Raw genomic sequence first — 18,366 nt, forward strand, 5'->3', positions numbered from 1 at the left:
TGAAAACAACTTTTTTTTTTCGCCCAGAGCTCCGGCAGTGTACGACGTCTTAAACAAGTCCAGAATCTCCTCCGGCGGTGAAAACGCACGCACACCGACGCTTCTCAATAAAAACTCTGACAACGCTGATTTGATTTAACGGCTACAAGATATTTCCACCCACTTACAGCATCCTCCAAACTGTTTCACATGTTGGATATTTGGGCTTTAACTATATTCCAAGTTATTAACTGTAAAAAAATCTGATAAATGTGAAAGTACTTTTCTGTTTTGATGCTTATTGGTTGATTTAAAGATCATGGAGTTCGTGGTAGATCCTGAGGTGAAAAGCTAGAAGACAAAATTTCAGAACGCCACAAATTATTTGCATTTTGCGTAAAATGTCAATTTCATTACTTAGCAGTGTTCACAAAACTGATGTTATTTTACTTATTAAATCAAATCTGCAGCCCTATCTCATACGTGATAATGGTTGGTGCTTGATATTACCCTGATTGTGGGTAAAGAGACGAATTGAAAAGGTCTGAATCAGAGGGAAATCTGAATTTGGATCAATTTGGGACTAACAGATAATTTACCAAACATGTTGAGGTCTCGTTTAATGAGATGCAAATATCATGTCTTCACTGAATTCAGAGTGTTTTCTTTTATTAACCAGCGTCTCCTGGAGAACATGTTGAGACACAATGTCCTAAATGATTAAACTTTTGATCAGAAGGTTTGGGTTAGCATCTCTTGTTTCTCTGTGAAGACGTAAAAAAAAAAAACCTAATTAACTGAAGTGTTGTTGAGTCTCGAGGGAAACTCATTAATCCAGATACAGAGGGGGTAACCTTGAAGACAAGCACGGGTGCGACGCTCAAACAACAGGCAGGAATTAGGAGACAAAAACAATTTTTTTTTTAAGCAAGAAAAATAATTTATTTATAATGATATAATTATCATTACATCACATTGGCAATGTCCCGGCTGCAGAGGGAGGCTTTTGTGTCTGACGCCACCGTGCAGCTACGGATCACACCACTGGATGAGGCAGGGGAAACAGGTTATTCAATGCATACACGGACTATTCCTTTAAATATGTCTTTTTCAACGGGGAATAACAAAAATAGAATAATTCCAAATAACTCTGTCTGTTTCTCTCTTATGTATGTACTCTAATTTTGTATCTCTGTGTCTTTAAAAGCTGCCTGTAAAGCCCCTTGACTGGGGTTAAAGTTGGGTTAATTTTAGTTAGCTTTCACAGGCCGGAGGCGGGGTGGGGTTTACATTCATCAGTTTCTACTCAAAAGTACCCATAACATATCTAAACAGTGTAAACCCCACACCACCGACACAACCTTAAATTCAAAATACTCTTTGGCCCCAAATCTGCTCGCATTCCTCTCGCTTATTCTGCTGGGTTGTTTTTTTTCTTTCTTCACCCGTTTTCACTCTCTTGTACCAACTCCCCAAACTCCATAAATGATAGCAAAACAGTCTGACCAAGCTACGCTAATTACAAAAGGTAAAAGTGACGTAAACATGGGTCAAAAGTCAGAGAAAAGTGTTCACCTTAGACGCTCTAATAGCCTTTATATATATATATATATATATATAAAATAGCAACATTGCTAAGGTTGCTATTAGCTATTAGCTATTGCTATTAGCAACCTTAGCAATGGTTGCTATTTCCCTTCTTGGCTGTTGTCTGCGTCCACGGGGACTAAACCAAACTAATTGCGGTGTTCTGTACTTTCTGGCGGTGCCTCGCCGTTTAACACGACGAGTGAGGGGAAAAGCTTCTTAATGAAATAACTCCTCTTAGACACTCGACAGCTGAGAGGAGAGAGGGGAGGTGCAGGTACACGATGATGGAATATGCTACGCTAATCCCAACATGTGACAGAATCAAACCTTTGCTCCACACACTCGTCTCCCCTCTCTGACTTTTTCCTTAAGACGGTGAAAAGAAAAAAAAAAGGACTTTATATATTTAATATATATATCTCACGTCAGCTCTGTTCTTACACTTTATAGAGAGACATTTGTAATAGAATATATTCTCAATTCAATTCTACGGATATTTCTTGGAGGCAGAGCAGCCTTTTAAGGCGGAAATATTCATACTGGTTGCTACTTCAAGGTACCGTATTTTCCCCGTTGTGCCGATATGGGAAGCACCAGGGATCGAGCAAATTCTTTATCTTTTAGTGACTTAGTCGTAAACAGTTAAAAAAATATGGCACCACATGGCCAGTGATGTCCAAGCAGGTTCTCTGACTCAGCTTATGCAGACCAGTAAGATCATTTCTGCCTCCAAAATATTTATAACTTTTTCATAAATAGACACTTTTCTCTAGATTTTAGATGATTGTATCCGTACATAGGGCCTTGGCATCTTTTCACCAGTCTATCCATATATTTATTTGTACCTCCGGTTTTGACAGCTTGATTGAAGAGGTCTGTCTACACAGGAGCAGGTTTGTTTGCCGATCCTGAAGGTAGCACATTTCTCTGAATATAGTCTATACCATTTTTAGTTGCACTCTGTACGCATCCTGTCATTTTGTGCTGAAACAAAACATCCTCTCTCTCTCTCTCTCTCCTAACACTGTACTTGTTTCTCTCGTCTCTGTCCACACATTTTGAACAAAAAGCCTCGAGCACATTTAAAAAACGTCGTTTTAGAAAGTCGCCGCCCAACACCACCACAGGTCTGATCAGTACCCGGCCTGACCTCGTCTGTCTTTACAGTAACCATATTCATACTGTGGCTGTTATCCTCTGATTCACTCTCAGGTGCAAATGTTTAAAACAGACAAATGTATTGCAAGTTTTTAAGTCTTATGACTGTTTAGGTCTTATGGAATTGGATTTTTACCACCTTCAAAAGTAACCGGCAACAGATGAGACAGTAAAAGGAGAAAACCTGGAGGGAAAGTGAGCCGTATTTAACCCAATATAAAGGTGAGTAAAGACTTTTACAAGACAAGTTAAGACGTTCTCTCTTTTGGTTTGCAGTCTTCACAATGAGGGGATGACGATACCGTCAGCTTGTTAATCTATCACTGAAAAGGCTTAGACATGTTTCATACATGATTATTGACCCCTCTGTCTCCAAATGTTTAACCTGCCACTAAATGGTGTAAGAGAGACAGACCTGCCCATGAACTCTTTGTTTTGTCAACCAACCACATTTGCCCCATCAATAAAGTTTATCCTTACAACAAACCATCTTTGGGCAGCATATCTGAACGGAGGTCAGTCGGAGAAATGGCTGCAGAAGGGGGAGGGGCCTAGGGGACAGATTTGTTTTGGTTGGAGAGAGTGACGCTAAAGTGTGACATCTACGAGACGTCTAATCTGAGAGTCACATCTTACAATGTCAGGGGTCAAACAACAGATTTTATTCCATTTAGCTTGTTAGCTTATTAGCACTTAGCAACTTGCTAGCTATTATTATGACGCTAAAGTGTGACATCTACGAGACGTCTAATCTGAGAGTCACATCTTACAATGTCAGGGGTCAAACAACAGATTTTATTCCATTTAGCTTGTTAGCTTATTAGCACTTAGCAACTTGCTAGCTATTATTATGATGCTAAAGTGTGACATCTACGAGACATCTAATCTGAGTCACATCTTACAATGTCAGGGGTCAAACAACAGATTTTATTCCATTTAGCTTGTTAGCTTATTAGCACTTAGCAACTTGCTAGCTAATATTACTGTCAGACGGGAAACTATCAAGTACTTTCAACTGGTAACGTTAGCGTGGTATTAGCCAGGCAGTGGCTAATTGTAAACAGCGCTAACAAAGATGCTATTTAGCAAAACAATACAGCTCATTATCCCTCCAGATGTAGCGCTAATGTTTTCAACTGCTGTTCAGTTATTATAATTTGGCAGATTCATCACATTTTCAAGGTTTACAACGTAGAACGCTGCAATATTATTATTTTTTTTTTTAAAATCTTTTCCGAGTGACATCGTGAGACAAAAGCCACAGGGTGAACGTGGTCAGTGTGTTCAGATTTGGGCAAATCATTTGTTCGTGAAATACTTTCGATATCGGAGTCACTTGTTGCAGCAAACGTTGGTAACAACAGGAGTCCTTTACAGGTCAGATTAAACAGAAATACTCCCGTAAAGCTTGTGTTGGTGAGTGTACTACAAAGGCAGTTCAAATAAAAAAAAAAAATAACCAATCAAAATTTAAAATAAACACAGTAGGCGCCGCAGCAACACGCCCATGATTCAGTATACAAGGCAAACAAACACAGAGTTTTATAGGTTTATCTTTTTCATTCACTAAATATTTAAAACAAGCGTCACTTGACTAGTCATCATAGATGGTGATCATTTATGCACTTTTTCAAATCTTTATCTTCGCCACAAAGACCTGAAAGACTTAAGAGATGTGTGTGGAGGAGTTGTTTTTGTTTTGTTTTTTTTTCACTCTCCTGTTATTTGTGGTTTTTCTCCTTTCCGTCCACCAGGGGGAGCTCCGACTCTATAGCACCGGGGGATAGTTTGACGGCCAGAGATGAACGGTTCTTTCCTCTCTCCACACAGTCCATCCATGCAAAGGGATCAATCAGGTGTTTGAGCTGAACTCCTGGTAATCTTAATTCCCAGACAGTAATCCAGAACCGAGGGTCAGTCAGAGACTTCAGGGTGGGCGGTTCAGCTTCCGAAAGTCAAGGTCCTTTGTCCAAATCCACATTCAAACCCTGCCTTCTATTTTCTGTTTATACACAGAGCCTATCCAATCATTCATCCATCCACGTCCATTAAATCTTACACGCTTTTTAACTCCGAGGCGAGTAAAAGAAAAAGTATAAAAACTCAGGGAGCAAGAAAGAGAGAAGGCATAAGAGAAGCGCTGATAAAACAATGTTTGTTTGTTTGTTTTTTTCACTCTGAAACTAAAAGCACAGCATCAATGTTCTTAACAGTCATTCATTGACATTCATCCGGTGTCGTGTCGCCTGCCGAGCTCAGATGCATAGACTGAATGTGGAGAGGAGGAGGAGAGAGAAAACAGATGTGGTAGAGAAAGGAGGATGAGTTCGTCAAACATGTGCAGGAAGATACAGAGGCGATGCTACGTGTCAAAACACAGAGAGAGAGAGAGAGAGAGAGAGAGAGAGAGAGAGAGAGAGAGAGAGAGAGAGAGAGAGAGAGAGAGAGGTTGGAGGAAAAAGTGCGCTACTGTGTGTGTGTGTGTGCCAGAAGAGAGAAAATTCGAGATGATGCTGAATGCAGAGGGACAGATGGAGTGTGTGCTCCTACGGTGATGAAGGGAGGAGGAGGAGGAGGAGGAGGAGGAGGAGGAGGGAGCGGATCTGCTGCTTCCCTGCGAGACCAAAACGACGGGGTGAGAAAATATGCATTGAGGAGGGCGAGGCCCGAGCTCCTGTGACGCCACTCTGCGACACTGCCGACAGTCGCCTGATTCTTCATGTGTCACAAGACCACCCCCCCAATCCCCCTCCCCCCCTTCTTCCCGCCCCTAATTCTGGAATTCCAAACTTTACCGACCAGGCATTCTGGAATCCTCTTGATCTTTCGCTCGCATAGTTCCGGAACCTGCGTCGTTCTCGAACCCCTCAGTGGCTCAGTGATGTGCGGGCGGGTGCAGAGAGGCTTAGCTCTTTTTAATCCTAGCCCAAGAACGGCTGGCAGGGGTTTTTTTGTTTTTTTTGTGGGGGGGGGGGGGGGGGGGGGGGATGGGAGCGTGGGATGATGATGAAGAAAGCGAACCATTCACTCACGAAATGTCAAATCACTCCATGCACACAAAGTCAGGAAACGTAAACCTGCCCAAGTTTCGGCACTCTCTCTTCTCTCTTCTTCTCTGACATTGTTCATGGCACTACCTTCTATAAACACACAGGCACACATACAGTACACACACACACACACACACACACACACACGCTAACACCGCTAGGTCCCCTCTGGTCTGTTCGTCTTCTTAACAGTCCTTTGGTCCCATCACCAGAGACCAAAAAATGAATAGAAACCCTGTTTGATAACCAGGCCTGCTTCATACTCTCCGTACAGAAACTCCACAGGCGAGATTTCGTCCTCACACACTCGTAACAACAAAACACACACTCCTGTGTTGATAGGTCTGTTCTGCTCGTCTTCAACGTCTTTGTCTGTGTGCGTGTTCCCCTCCAACGTGTGGGCAGTTTGTAGTATAAGCTGCTTCCAGCTCTGTACACTATATTTAGTCTTTGTATCCACGATTCCAAATGATAGATGTGTTACATATATCTTTGTACATGATACATACAGTACACTCCAATTAAACCTTTAATATATGGCCATCTAGCATGTGTAGGAAAAAACAAAAATTAGGAAATCTAAATTAAAGGCTGAAAAAATAATAATTGAGGAGTCTCTCGAGGAAAAAGAAAAAAATGGAGCAATGCAAAAATCTGCGCCATGTAAACAACAACTTGTCCATGCCAAGGGAAAAAAAAGGAAAAGTGCTTGCGTTCCCAAATGTCAAACATGGGTGCTTCCGTGGAACGTTCTGTGAAATTCCACGTTCACGTTTGTGGCATGAGCAAAAAAAAAAAAAAAAATCTGTTGCATGCCTCATCTTTGGTGGCAAAAAAAAAGCCCCCCCCATGTGGTTTTTCTTTGTAATTCCTGCGTTTCCTCCCACTTCAATCAGAACACCCAGTTTTGTTTTGTTTTTCTGAGCATGTCAACGAGGATGTCTGCTATGGTATCGGATTACCATAGAAATAAAACAAGGATGTCCAAGGTCTGGGGGTCTCATCACATTTTTAATGCTAATCCTTTTATGTAGGTCCACTGGTGTCGTTGCTGTGGCGCAGTTGGTACTTTTCATCGAGTGGTTGACATGTCATTTGGAAATCATACGTCTTCTGTACTTAATTCCATTTCTCAAGTTCTTCGATGTCACAGGTTTTAGATTCAAATGAATCCATCGCCGATGCCGTTGGTTCTTCTTGACGTCTTGATCCAGATGGAGCCTGAAGGAAAAAGTATCCACTGTATATCCACGTATTCCGAATATCAAACGCCATCTCTCAATTTTATCCATCCAGTCGCCACAGTGAGCATTATCCCAAACGCTGAGAGCCCGGTGGATGCAGCATTGAAGAGTTGCCTCAAAGGCCTCCACCTTTGGTTGAAAATAGAAGCAAGAAAAACATGTGCTATCCACAGATTTCTCACTTTTCTAAAAAGGGACCAGTTTGAAAGAGATCAATGGTGCTTCAACCATGGGAGGGGCCACTTTGTCCAAAATTGTGCTCCAATTTGATTGGACAGCCATAATGGTCAGCCAACAGTTGGAGCGATCCAATTGGACGTTTTGGTCAGAATGCCCAATCTGCAATGGTGCATCGTAGATTATGTTGGTAGCTGTGTCAGCCCTGGTTTACGATTGTTTTACAAAAAAACCTTTCATTGATCATTGGGTCTGCCGTTCCCGGATTCGGCATCTCCACCCTCATTGGCTGTCGACATTGTGGTTGAAAACTCTGTGACCCGTCGCGCAAGAGGGTTTGTGCTTTTGAGAAGCTCCATCGCGGAGACTCTGGTTGCACCGCTGGAAGACTTGCTGCCTTTCTTCTGAAGCAGGGCCATGAAGTTCTCGTTGCGGGAGCTCGACCTTTGACTGCTGCCCAAGGTGAGATTTCGGAGGTCGCTTCCACTGGTGCTGTGCTTCACTGGGGACACCAGGCTCTGGCGGCTACCGAAGGAGTCCGATGGCTCCTTACGACCGAGAACCTTTCGCTTGGACCTGGTCAAATGAGATGAGAGCGGAAAGAGAATAATGCGAGGGGAGGAAGGAGAAGGGAAGATTATTAGCAAGGATGAAGAATGGGAAGAAAAAAAAAATCAGTCATTAGTAGGGGGAGGGATTAATCAAAAAATGCAAATCCACTCCTTGAGTCCGACGAGTCAAAGCAAGATTAACATCTCTCCCACGTAGAACAATGTGTTATTTGAGAAGGGACTCCATCTTCTCATTTAAGAATTGAAAGTGTCTCCTGTTCTTTGTTTCCTCCCTACAAACCTTCTCTTTTCTGCCCTTTCCGGCTATTTTCAGCCCTGTGCAAAATAACATCATGAACACTTGTTGCTTGGAGACTAGCTGTCTTGTTATTCCGTACGTATGTGTGTGTGTGTGTGTGTGTGTGTGTGTGTGTGAGTGTAAGAGAGAGAGATTCTGCAACAAAAAAAAAAAAAAGGCCTGAATAAGAACTACTGGTCGTGCAGTCACCCATTATACATGTAGCCGTTGCTAGGAAACCTAATGCTCTGTATGCCTCGCACCTTTCAACATAGCAAAGTGTCTCCTGTCATATTCTTAAGGTTATAACAAACTGGTAAGCTTATTGCTGGCTGAGTTTATATTAGCCAATCACAACAAACTGTGACACTTTCTAACCTTTCAAACATGTCTTTTTGAGGAAAGGCATACGCTGTAATATCAATGTCTTATTTATGTTAGTCTGAAATCTGAGAAGACGTATCGTCAAACCTGTGAATTATAGTGAACAGGTCCTCGGTGGTGTGTGTTGCAGGTGTGCCGGTCAGCAAGACGTCGTCTGTTTCCTCTGCAATATGTAGCACTGTCTTCTCAATGGCTGCAGAGTCTTCTGAACAAGGCAGAGAAAGCACGACACATCAATACGTAATGTAGTTCTTGTTTCCTGCCAGTCGCAATAAATCTCTACATTTCTGCTTGACTTGGTTTGTTTTCATTTGTCACTTGCAATTCAAGAAAATCTGACGTGGCCACATATTTTGAGAATAATAAGATCATGTCTAAACTGCACTGTTACACGCAGAGGGAACTACCCTGTTGTTGTTGTTGTTGTTGTGATTTGGTCCAATTTTCAAGCAGTGGGGCTTAAATCTACTTTAAAAGCTGAGAAATCTCCCCGAGTAGATTAACGAGGTTATGCATCAAACACGGCAGGGAAGGGATCCTAATCAACTGGAGCAGCTCTGACAGGCTTTCATTAAACACATGCATAGAAAATGACAACTGAAAGGTTAGCCGCTCTACAGTTTTCCTCTGAACAAACACTTAAAAGAAACACATGTATTAGCTTACATGGGATAGCAAAATCTCTATTATGGTAGGGTTAAACTCATCGAGTGAAAATACAGAGAAAATGACCCGAGGGAATGGATCTAATTACTGATTCTGTGATTAAATTCATGGGCTTCTATATGAACAAAATTGGGCTAAAAATGAAGAGCTATTTCCTTTATCGCAAGCACCTACCTGTAAAAGACACATTTCTTATCTTTTGTCCAATTAGCAACTCATCTTCCATGTGTTCACATATATACAAATACTAGCAATACTTAAAAAACCTGCTTTCTCTATGTAGTCTAGCCGGTGACCCATGTGTACTTACCCTCTCCAATCCCAGTGCTGGCCATTTTCCCTCCCAACTCTGTGAGGGAGGAATCCTGAAGAGACGACTCTTTAGAGCTCTCATCTGTTTCCAAGTGGTTCTCCTCGTGCTCGAGCATGTCGAACATATTGGGAGCGCTGGGAAACTCTTCCGGTGAGAATGCTCCCACGGGTGAGCTGAGACCTACGGGACTGTCTGCCTGTGGCGTCTGCCTATCTGTGCTGCCATTGGTAGAGGAGTGGGCCGACGAGGGAAGAAGCAGGACATTCGGCTTCTTGGGTACTGGAGGTGGAACCTGGAGAGCAACGAGAAAAACATAAAACTCCTACATGATCCACCATTGTTTGGGACGTCTAAGACATACAAAGACATCAGCTACATGAACCATGTTCTGAGAGATGCAGTCCTAACCTTGGGTTTCTTTTTGTCTGACAGTTCTGCCAAACAGGAGATTGTCATCCTTGAGGGAAGTGTCTTGCTTTTGTCTTGGAGCTCTGGGGCTTCCTGGCTACTGCATGGGGATGGGAGTGATCCTCCGTCCTCAGAACCAAGACGGATCTCCTGGTTGTCTTCAAATTCAGGCTCCATCGTTGGATCTTCCAGGAGAGGCTGGGGGTCTGGAAGAGGAGGAAGATCAAACAGGGACTGGGAGTTGGGCAGGTATGAATGATCATAGGCAGTTTGGGATGAGCTGGAAGAGTCATGGGGAGCAGAGGGACTCGTTGCAGTTTGAGGGGGAGGTTTTTTGGGTTTGGGTTTTCGCATGACTTTGTAGATGTTGCCAAGGGGAACAGGTCGATCGACAGGTGAGGCAGGGGGTGAATCAAGGGCTAGGGGGGATGTGGAAGAAGGCGAGGGAGACTTGAGGAGAAGGTTAAGGGGTCGCTTGGGTAGCGGGGGCTTGACAGCAACAGGGGGTTTGGGTTTAGGTAAGGTGGGTGGAGGGCTTGGGTCTTCACCTAGGTCACGTCCATGCTGTTCTTCTTCGATGGTGTCAGAGGCCCCATCAGGACAGTCTTCCAAGTCACCGCGAGAGACAGAGCGAAGTCTTATAGTCTTCAGCTCATTCTGGGTAACCACAGGCAGTGCCTGGGAAGAGCTGGGACTGCTTTTTCCTGGTTTTGCGGCCGTTGAGGTGTCAGAATGCCGTCGGCTAGCTTTCTGCTTTGGCTTGATGGATGACAGCTCCAGATGGGCATTTCCAGGCATCTCAAAGGACAACCTCGACCTTGAGGTTGGATCTTTGGGCGATGGTAGCGACGATTTCCTTTCTGGGATCTTAGGGCGCAACTTACAACCCAATGTCCCCGTCGTCCCCTGCCCTGCCATTTGACTGAGCGGAACAGTTGGGGTGGGAGTCTCTGATTGACTCGAATAGCCACTCGACGGGGACATGAGTCCAGGCGGTCTGAAAGGTGAAGATGCCTTGACGTCGGTTTCCATGGAGAGCTGCGAGGGTGACGTGGCTCTAGAGGTAGAAGGAGAATCAAGCAGGGACTCTGAACTACCTCTGACTTTCATACATTCAATGACGGTGGTACCAGTTGCGGTGCTGGAGCCTGACAAAGACCTTGAAAAGAGAAAAAAGGGTGAAGGGAAGAATTAAATAACTTTTAAACGTTTGTCCAACGACAAAAAAATCCCCATGTCCCATAATCGTCTTTACCTGTAAGGGTCATTTTTCCAATCCCCAAGCTGCCAGTGATTTTGGAAGGTAATGTCTGTCTCACCCTCCCTCTCTGGTGCCTGGATCTCAAGGCTTGGAGGTCCATCGGGGCCTACCTGGCTCAGCTCCCGCTCACCAACGCTGGGTTTAGAGGTGCAGGATGAGCTTGGCAGAAGGAAATCCGGCTGGAAGTCTGGGTAATGGTCCCTTGGGATATGCAAGCTTTTTGGCCGGCCATCCCGATAAAGGCTGCCTTTATGGTGGATTCTCCCCTCGGCTTCTCCAAGGTTCTTCATGAGAGAGACACTCCTCACAGGAGGCGGTGGCTTGCGTTTGGACTTCTTCAGTGAGATCGAGCGGGAGCGTAGGCGCAACCGACCATCTGCACTGTAGTCTGAAGCTGTGACAGAGATGGTGTCTGTTGTACTGGCACTATCCTCGGAGCTCCCTCTGGGGTAGAGGAGCGCATAGTTCTCACCCAGGAAGTTATTATGCTGTTGTTGGTTGTCTGTCATATTCCCATCCGGCTGGCCTAACCCACCTTCTGAAAGGCAGAAGGAGCCAGAATCCGTGGGCGTAGAAAGGGAACGTTCCCTGAACTTGAAGGCGTTGGCTGCTGCGATGGAACGTGCCGACCTCTCCCGTCCTCTCCCTGCCTCCCCAACTCCCCCTCCTCCTCCGCCGCCTCCCCCTCCTCCTCCTCCTCTCCCTCCATCTGCTGCTGCCCCTTCTGTCTCGCTCCGCTTCCCCATCATTGCCGTCGCCAGAGACATCCCTGGCATTTTGTTCCCCCCTCTCCCAGAATTGTTTGTCACAGCCGTGAATGAACTGGAATGAGAGCTCACGGACTGTCCCGAGCCCACCAACATCACCCTGTCTTGGTTCCCTCCTCCTGCATTACCGATCAGTGCGTGCTGTTTGGGCGGAACTACTGGGCCCTTGCTCATGCTGTAACTGTATGATTCGTTCCACCCTCCAGGAGAAAACGTGGAGCCCTTAGGGCCGTTCCAGGAAGCGGTAGGTGTGTTTGAGCATAACAGCCCAGAGTGGTCCATAGCTCCTTGGTGAATTTGGTCCTGTGCACGCTGCCCCAAGGTGCTATCTGTGGAAAACATGGAGAGGAGGGAGCATTAATCGCAAGTTAAATGAAGTCTTTGATCTTCTACCTTTCACAATCACGCCAGTTGCATTGAAAAGTGGTATTATTGTGCAAAAAGTACGCCGACATGGTCCGATCTCTACCTTCTAAAAGGGTCCCAAAAAAAAAGTAAAATGTTATAACAGCGGCAAAAAAAAAAAAGTAGAACATTGTGTCTTCTGTAAACATCTTGTTCGAGAAAAATCTATAAAAAAGAAACTTCACTGACAACATGCCAATTAATTTTCAATGATGCCCGGTTGCTTTCTTTTTCCTCTCTTCTGTTATTCATTGATGATGTCTGTGAAAAGTTTACGTAAGCATGAACTAGCACAGGAAGAAGGCATTCAGAGTTTCCTTCCTGGTCACACACACACACACACACACACACACACACACACACACACACACACCTGCAGGTAAGGTCGTGTCGAGGTCAGAGTGCGTCTTCCTCAGGGGGAGGTTCTGCAGGAAGGTGTCCGTGACAGGTTCCAGCGAGCGAGGCTGGTGGGGGAAGGGGTCCCCTGGAGAGGGGGATGGGGACGGGGAGTGCTGGAGGAGGTCGACGCCGTGGAATTTGCCTCCTCCTGTTTCACCTGGAGGAGAAACCAAGGAACGGGGGGGGGGGGGGGGGGGGGGGGGTCGGTTAGACAATGGGGAGAGCAATTCAACAAGGCAGCGACGAAATCCAATGAAGCACAAAATTCAATCAAGTTGTTGACATGGCAATTCAGGATTTGATTATAACTCTCAATACACCCAGCTTGTCTCGCCCAGGTTAAAATCTATTTCTGTTTGACCGGAAAGGATACAACTTGCAATTTGAGGATATAATTATTTAGTGTTTTTTTTTTTAAGACTGAATTGAAATGTTCAGATTTACTTCCAAATTGATTTAAAATCCGCGGGTCAGATTTCATGACTCCCTGATCTTTGAGATTTCAGCCTGTATTACACAGGTGCATCATCTTTTTCTAATTCAACAGGTTCGCCAGTGATGGTTCCTTATGAGAACAAGAGCACATGTTAGGAGATGCCAGAGTACATTAAGCTGATGGACCTTTCCTCCATGTTTGAACAGCTGCACTTTCCTCATACTGACACGTTCAACCTACGTTTTGTTTGTTCTACATTTTCTGCGACTATATTTAAATCCTGAGTGACTTTCAGCAGATGCTACAGAGAAACCTGCTGTTTTGTCTTACCCCCCCCCCCCCCCCCCCCCCGTCCCTGTGAAGTCTTTTCTGGGCTGACAGTAATCCAGTGAGTCATCAGAGAAAGCAGACATCTACTTGATTACCTCAATGACAAGAGGACTGACATGTCTGCAGATATCAGTCAGACTTCTATTAAGCCATCGGCCTTGTTTTATAGCGACAGTTATCTTGGTTTTATCTCCTCATCCGAAAATAAAGGAAGCCTTTCAGTGAAGTTTTGTTTTCCTCAGTGAATATGGGCTGAGTAATAAATCAGACAGACATAAACACACACACAAAAAAAATCAATGAAGCAAAACAGGAAATGAATCAAATAAAATCAGATCGATAAAAAAAAGCACCCTGGCAGAAAACCACCAGAGCCCAAAGAAACTGAGTTAAAGGAACAATTCAGTATTTTTCTTTTATACGTCCCGACTCTAATGAGCAACGTTTAACAAATTCAGCTTTTTGTTTAATAAGTTACTTTGCTGTCGAATTCAATAACCGCTTGTTTTGAAAAAAACACAAACAACACAACTCTCGAACCGCTGCGTCACCAGCGCCCCCAGATGCAGACGCATTTAAAAACCTGTTCAAAGTCTGGTTTAAACCCAAAAAAAAATCAACATGGCATTATAATGTCTTGTGTCCTGCCTGTCTGTATACTGCTACTGGATGCCTTGAATTTCCCTCGGGATCAATAAAGTATCTATCTATCTATCTATCTATCTATCTTATATGGTCACGTGCTCCTTGCAGATACGTGCATCTGTGCAGACGACTGATCTTTTGTTGCAGTTCACAGTAACACCAGGGATTCACATATTTCCATGTCTTTCTGGGATCTCTGCAAACCTGCACCGACGTGTTTTGAAGTTGTAAGAGCATCTATTGTTCTTCTCATGGTCATTATCAGAAACCAACCTGCAGGCTGTGAATCATCAAATTCAACAACCTCCTGATGTCATCGACATACGACAGCTTTTTGCACCTAATGCGTTTTGGCAGTGTTGAAAATCTAATTTCCTGGTGTGATAATTATTAACTTAACAATTTAAATTTGAACCTAATCAACCCTGACTGACGCACTGTTGTCATCTTCTTCAAAAGCCTTAATTCATTGACTACCTGTTCCTCTGTACTGACCTCTATGCATGTGCATGTCCTTTTAGCCAGCCCCACTCGATGGCTGCATGAATAAATGAGCGTGTTTGGGTTGAAACACTTACTGGCGTCCAGCAGAGACTCGGCTATGACTCAGCCATCGAGCGGGGCTGAACGCGACCTCCCCGTCTGCCTGTCATGCATTCACCCACTAAACTGTCTGTTTATCCCTGAATTCAACCGGACAAAGATACAACATGTCGCGGCCTTCAGTGTTTTTGCAGCTCGTGCAAACAGCCTCCATCTTTTCTGCCGGCCTCATTGAGAGTCTGTCAGTCGATAATGGGAGTGATTCATTCATCGTCTCTTCAGTGTGACCCTGGCAGCCACTGCTTCCCTGCCTGCCTGCCTGCCCGGGAGCGTCGTGGATGGCGAGGACTCTGCAGCCGCAGACCTTCGTCCTCAAACACGGATGTTTGCTCTTCGTCATGAATCGCTGGAGTTTGCAAACTTCCTCATCCTCATGCACGACTCAGCACTATTATCTCATCCAGTCTTGTACACATTCGTCTTTAATGACCTGTTTGTATGTGTTTACAATGCACACAGAGTCGTCCCATGTGTGTTACACATACCCGGCCAATAAAGCTGATTCTGATTCTCAGCTTGAAACCTCATCCTGGTGGCTTCTGTTGTGTTTGTGGTCACTTCTTACAGCTCATCAGACTTCAGGTTGATCGCAGATACTCGATGGGAACTGAAGAGAGCGAGAACTTAAACTCTGTCGGGTGTTTTGATGTGCTAGAAAGTTCTCTCTCTTTGAGCTGGATCACATTTGATTGGCACTCAATAAGAACTGCAGCCAATAGGATTTGCCTGCGCCGTGAAACTCCCTCCCTCCCATCGTCACGTCGCTGGTCGACGGAGGCGTTTTAGGTGAAAACCGAGAGGATTAGAGCGTCTGCAGCTCAGCCGCATGAATGCCTGTCTGTGTTTCTGCTAAACTCCACATTCAGCTGTCTGCTCTCTTTTAAAGACTCACAAAAAAAAAACCCGCCTCTTTGATTGTGTGACATTCCTCTCTTTCTTCTCTGTAAGAGAGAACGTTGAGAAGCTGTTTACCGAACCTGCCTCATTATTAAACAATTAACAAAACGGAAACGGCAGCAAAAGAATTGTTCATTCATCTGGAAGAAGTGCGGCAAGAACCGATACAGAAACAGGAAATGGCAATACAGCACGGATACATCGACGACAAGTCTGACCTTTTTGTTCATCAACGATTTAGAGAATATTCCAAAAACAAATCAAACTTTATGCAACTTAAATGATATGAAGATTATCTTGCAGTTCATGAGAGATTTCTTGTGAGTTAAGCAAAGTTTTGATTAAACCGTTTAATTAAATTCGGATCTGAAACAGCTAAAAATCTAAATGTGAGACGACTTTGGATGCGTGATCAGTGTCGGTGGATTTTCTCTCTTTTTCTACCTGCTTGTCCTTCCAGTCCCCGGAGCTGTTTGTGCTTCAGTTTTCACCTCTGGTTGATGTAATATTCATATTGCGTCGTGTAACAGTTTTCATTGAGGGTCAGAAAACATCAGCAGCTCTTAGAGAGGTTATCACGTGTCTCTGATGTAAATGAAGAAGGTGGAAATCGATTTCAGACGCGTTGAAAGTGTCGCTCTCCGTTTCTGCATTCACATCGTTCCTGCCTCCGTTCATTCATGAAAAACGCTCCAGCGAGACACGCTGAGACGACAAAACGCTCCCTCGTTATCCTTCATTCATCATCCTTTTCACTCCTCTACCCCTCCGACATCTTCTTCACTCCTCATCCCCTTTTTCAAAAAAAAAAAAAAAAAAACATGTACTTCCTTTCTTTTCTCTTGTAAAACGCTCAAAACTCGCTGACATTTTTTTTTCTTTTAATGTCTTCTCTCTTTTTGGGGAGGAGGAGAGAGAGGGAAGAGTGCGGAGTTACCATGGCAACAGCAAGCAGCCTTCAAGCTACCTGTCGGCTTGTTAACAGAGAAAGAGAAAAAGAGAAAAAGAGAGAGAGAGAGAGAGAGAGAGAGGGACGAGCTGGGTAAATGTAGTGATTTATTTCGTATTGTCGTTTCTGTCAACAAATCTCATGAAAAGAGCAAAACAGGCAGAGCATTGATTAAGCTAACACTTACTAGCTCTGTGGCGCATGATATAGATTAAGCCTTTTGTGCCATAGAGCTCTATGGAAAACACATCAATGAGCTACACTGCTGCTCTGGACGACATGTTCATTCATCACCATTAACACTGTCGGATATTTAAGTCCCAAGCATCCTGTTTCTGTAAATACTCAACGAAATGTTTCCGCACTACATCGAGTCAGCCGGGAGAAGATTCAGGAAGTCCTTCCACGTGTGGGTCGTTCACCGTATATATACAGATACACGGCGAGTCTCGCTGTTCCAATGTGACGCCAAAATACGTCCAGAGAGTTGGGACCAGCTTGTAGAGCTGCAGAGCTGACTCAGCCGTCCTCACATGAAAACACACGCTCGACTTGAAATCGGGGCAGTCCACAGACGATGGCGCTCTTTCCTTCTCTGCATTTCATCGTTTAGTCGATCGTGACGCTCTTCTGTTTTTCATCGAGAATAAAAAAATTAATTTAAAAAAAAAAAAAAGTTAGAAATAAATATGCGTGATAACAAAAAAGCGGAGTGAAGTTTTCCCTGTGTGTCATCTGTTAACATGGAGGAGGCGGGGCTTATGATCTTTTCTAAAGCCAGTCAGACGAGCACCAAATATTTGGGCTTCACTTTTTGGGCAGCTGTCACGTCATCCAGCTTTTTACACAACGACACGCAGGAAACAAAAAACAAAAACACGTTTTACTAAATCTGAACGCATTTTAAAACATTTTTGCTCCTTTGAACGAAATTGAATTTTTTTATTTTTTTATTTTTTTATTTGTTCTTCTCATTTTAGTGAAATCAGTTGTCCAGATGTGTTTGTTCACCACCTTATTTGCCTCCATGCAGGTTTATTCTCTGATGGGTCCACTGCCCAACACAACTGTAGTGTTGCTTAATCTGTAAATTATATAATCTGAAACTTCCTTTTTTAGGTGTTTCAGATTTTTTTTTTAGGCGTCACAGCCGAGTTTGAGTAACATTTTCTCACCGCTGCAGTGCCGAGCAGTTTGCAGGAAACTTTAGAGCTTTTAGAAAGAGTATGTTATTATTGTGACCCAGTTTTTAAAGATTTACATTTTAAGTTAGAACCAATCAAATGTTGTTTTTGGTCTTTCTTTCCTGTCTGTCTTTAACTCCACTGTCTCCCGTCTCCTCGCTCGCCCCCCTCTGGTTCTTCCTCTCTGTCTCAGAAGGAAGTGAAGACCCACCTAGTCCAGCGCCACAGGCGTGCATCATTATACCTGACCTTCTCCTCCTCTGCACAGTGGGTGAGGAGAGCAAGAGAGGGCGAGAGAGAGAGAGAGAGAGAGAGAGAGAGAGAGAGAGAGAGAGACGGGGGGATATTAAACCAAAGATGGATAAACAAGACGGAGGAAGAGGAGAAGAAGGCGGAGAGGCTCCCAGTGACGAAGCAGTTGCTATGCCAAAAACCAAGAGGACCAAAGACACACACACACACACACATACACACACACACACACACACACGCTTACTTTCACACATGCACGCAGAGTAAACAAGGAGGAGGCTCGATGGAGACGAGAGGAGAGCAGGAGTGTCAGAACGATGTTGCAGAGGATGACCACAGCATACTAAGAGCTCTGACAGCACACACATGCACGACCATCCCCACACACACCCACACACACACACACACACACACCCACAC

General features: G+C 44.3%; 1 protein-coding gene and 1 long non-coding RNA gene across 6 annotated transcripts in view; one reads left to right on the forward strand and one right to left on the reverse strand.

Moving 5' to 3' along the window:
- The first annotated feature begins 1,366 nt into the window (after positions 1-1,366).
- Positions 1,367-7,420, forward strand: LOC306841975. 2 transcript variants are annotated; one of them, XR_013781647.1, is made up of 2 exons: positions 1,367-5,095; positions 5,132-7,420. It is a non-coding gene; the product is annotated as an uncharacterized lncRNA (long non-coding RNA). The 2 variants fall into 2 exon arrangements; XR_013781648.1 differs by having other exon boundaries at positions 5,136-7,420.
- nhsl2 (NHS-like 2) overlaps positions 5,702-18,366 on the reverse strand; it is a 102,643-nt gene continuing 89,978 nt past the window's right edge. For all 4 annotated transcript variants that reach the window (XM_079371975.1, XM_079371976.1, XM_079371977.1 and 1 more), the window contains 6 exons: positions 12,625-12,807; positions 11,074-12,175; positions 9,819-10,977; positions 9,408-9,702; positions 8,519-8,636; positions 5,702-7,774 (listed from right to left, as the gene is read on the reverse strand). In XM_079371975.1, coding sequence (XP_079228101.1) covers positions 7,435-7,774; positions 8,519-8,636; positions 9,408-9,702; positions 9,819-10,977; positions 11,074-12,175; positions 12,625-12,807 — 3,197 coding nt within the window. In that variant the 3' untranslated portion in view covers positions 5,702-7,434. The remainder of the gene's footprint in view (positions 7,775-8,518; positions 8,637-9,407; positions 9,703-9,818; positions 10,978-11,073; positions 12,176-12,624; positions 12,808-18,366) is intronic.

The sequence above is a fragment of the Symphodus melops genome (genome assembly GCF_947650265.1).
Source record: "Symphodus melops genome assembly, chromosome: 20".
NCBI lineage: Eukaryota > Metazoa > Chordata > Actinopteri > Labriformes > Labridae > Symphodus > Symphodus melops.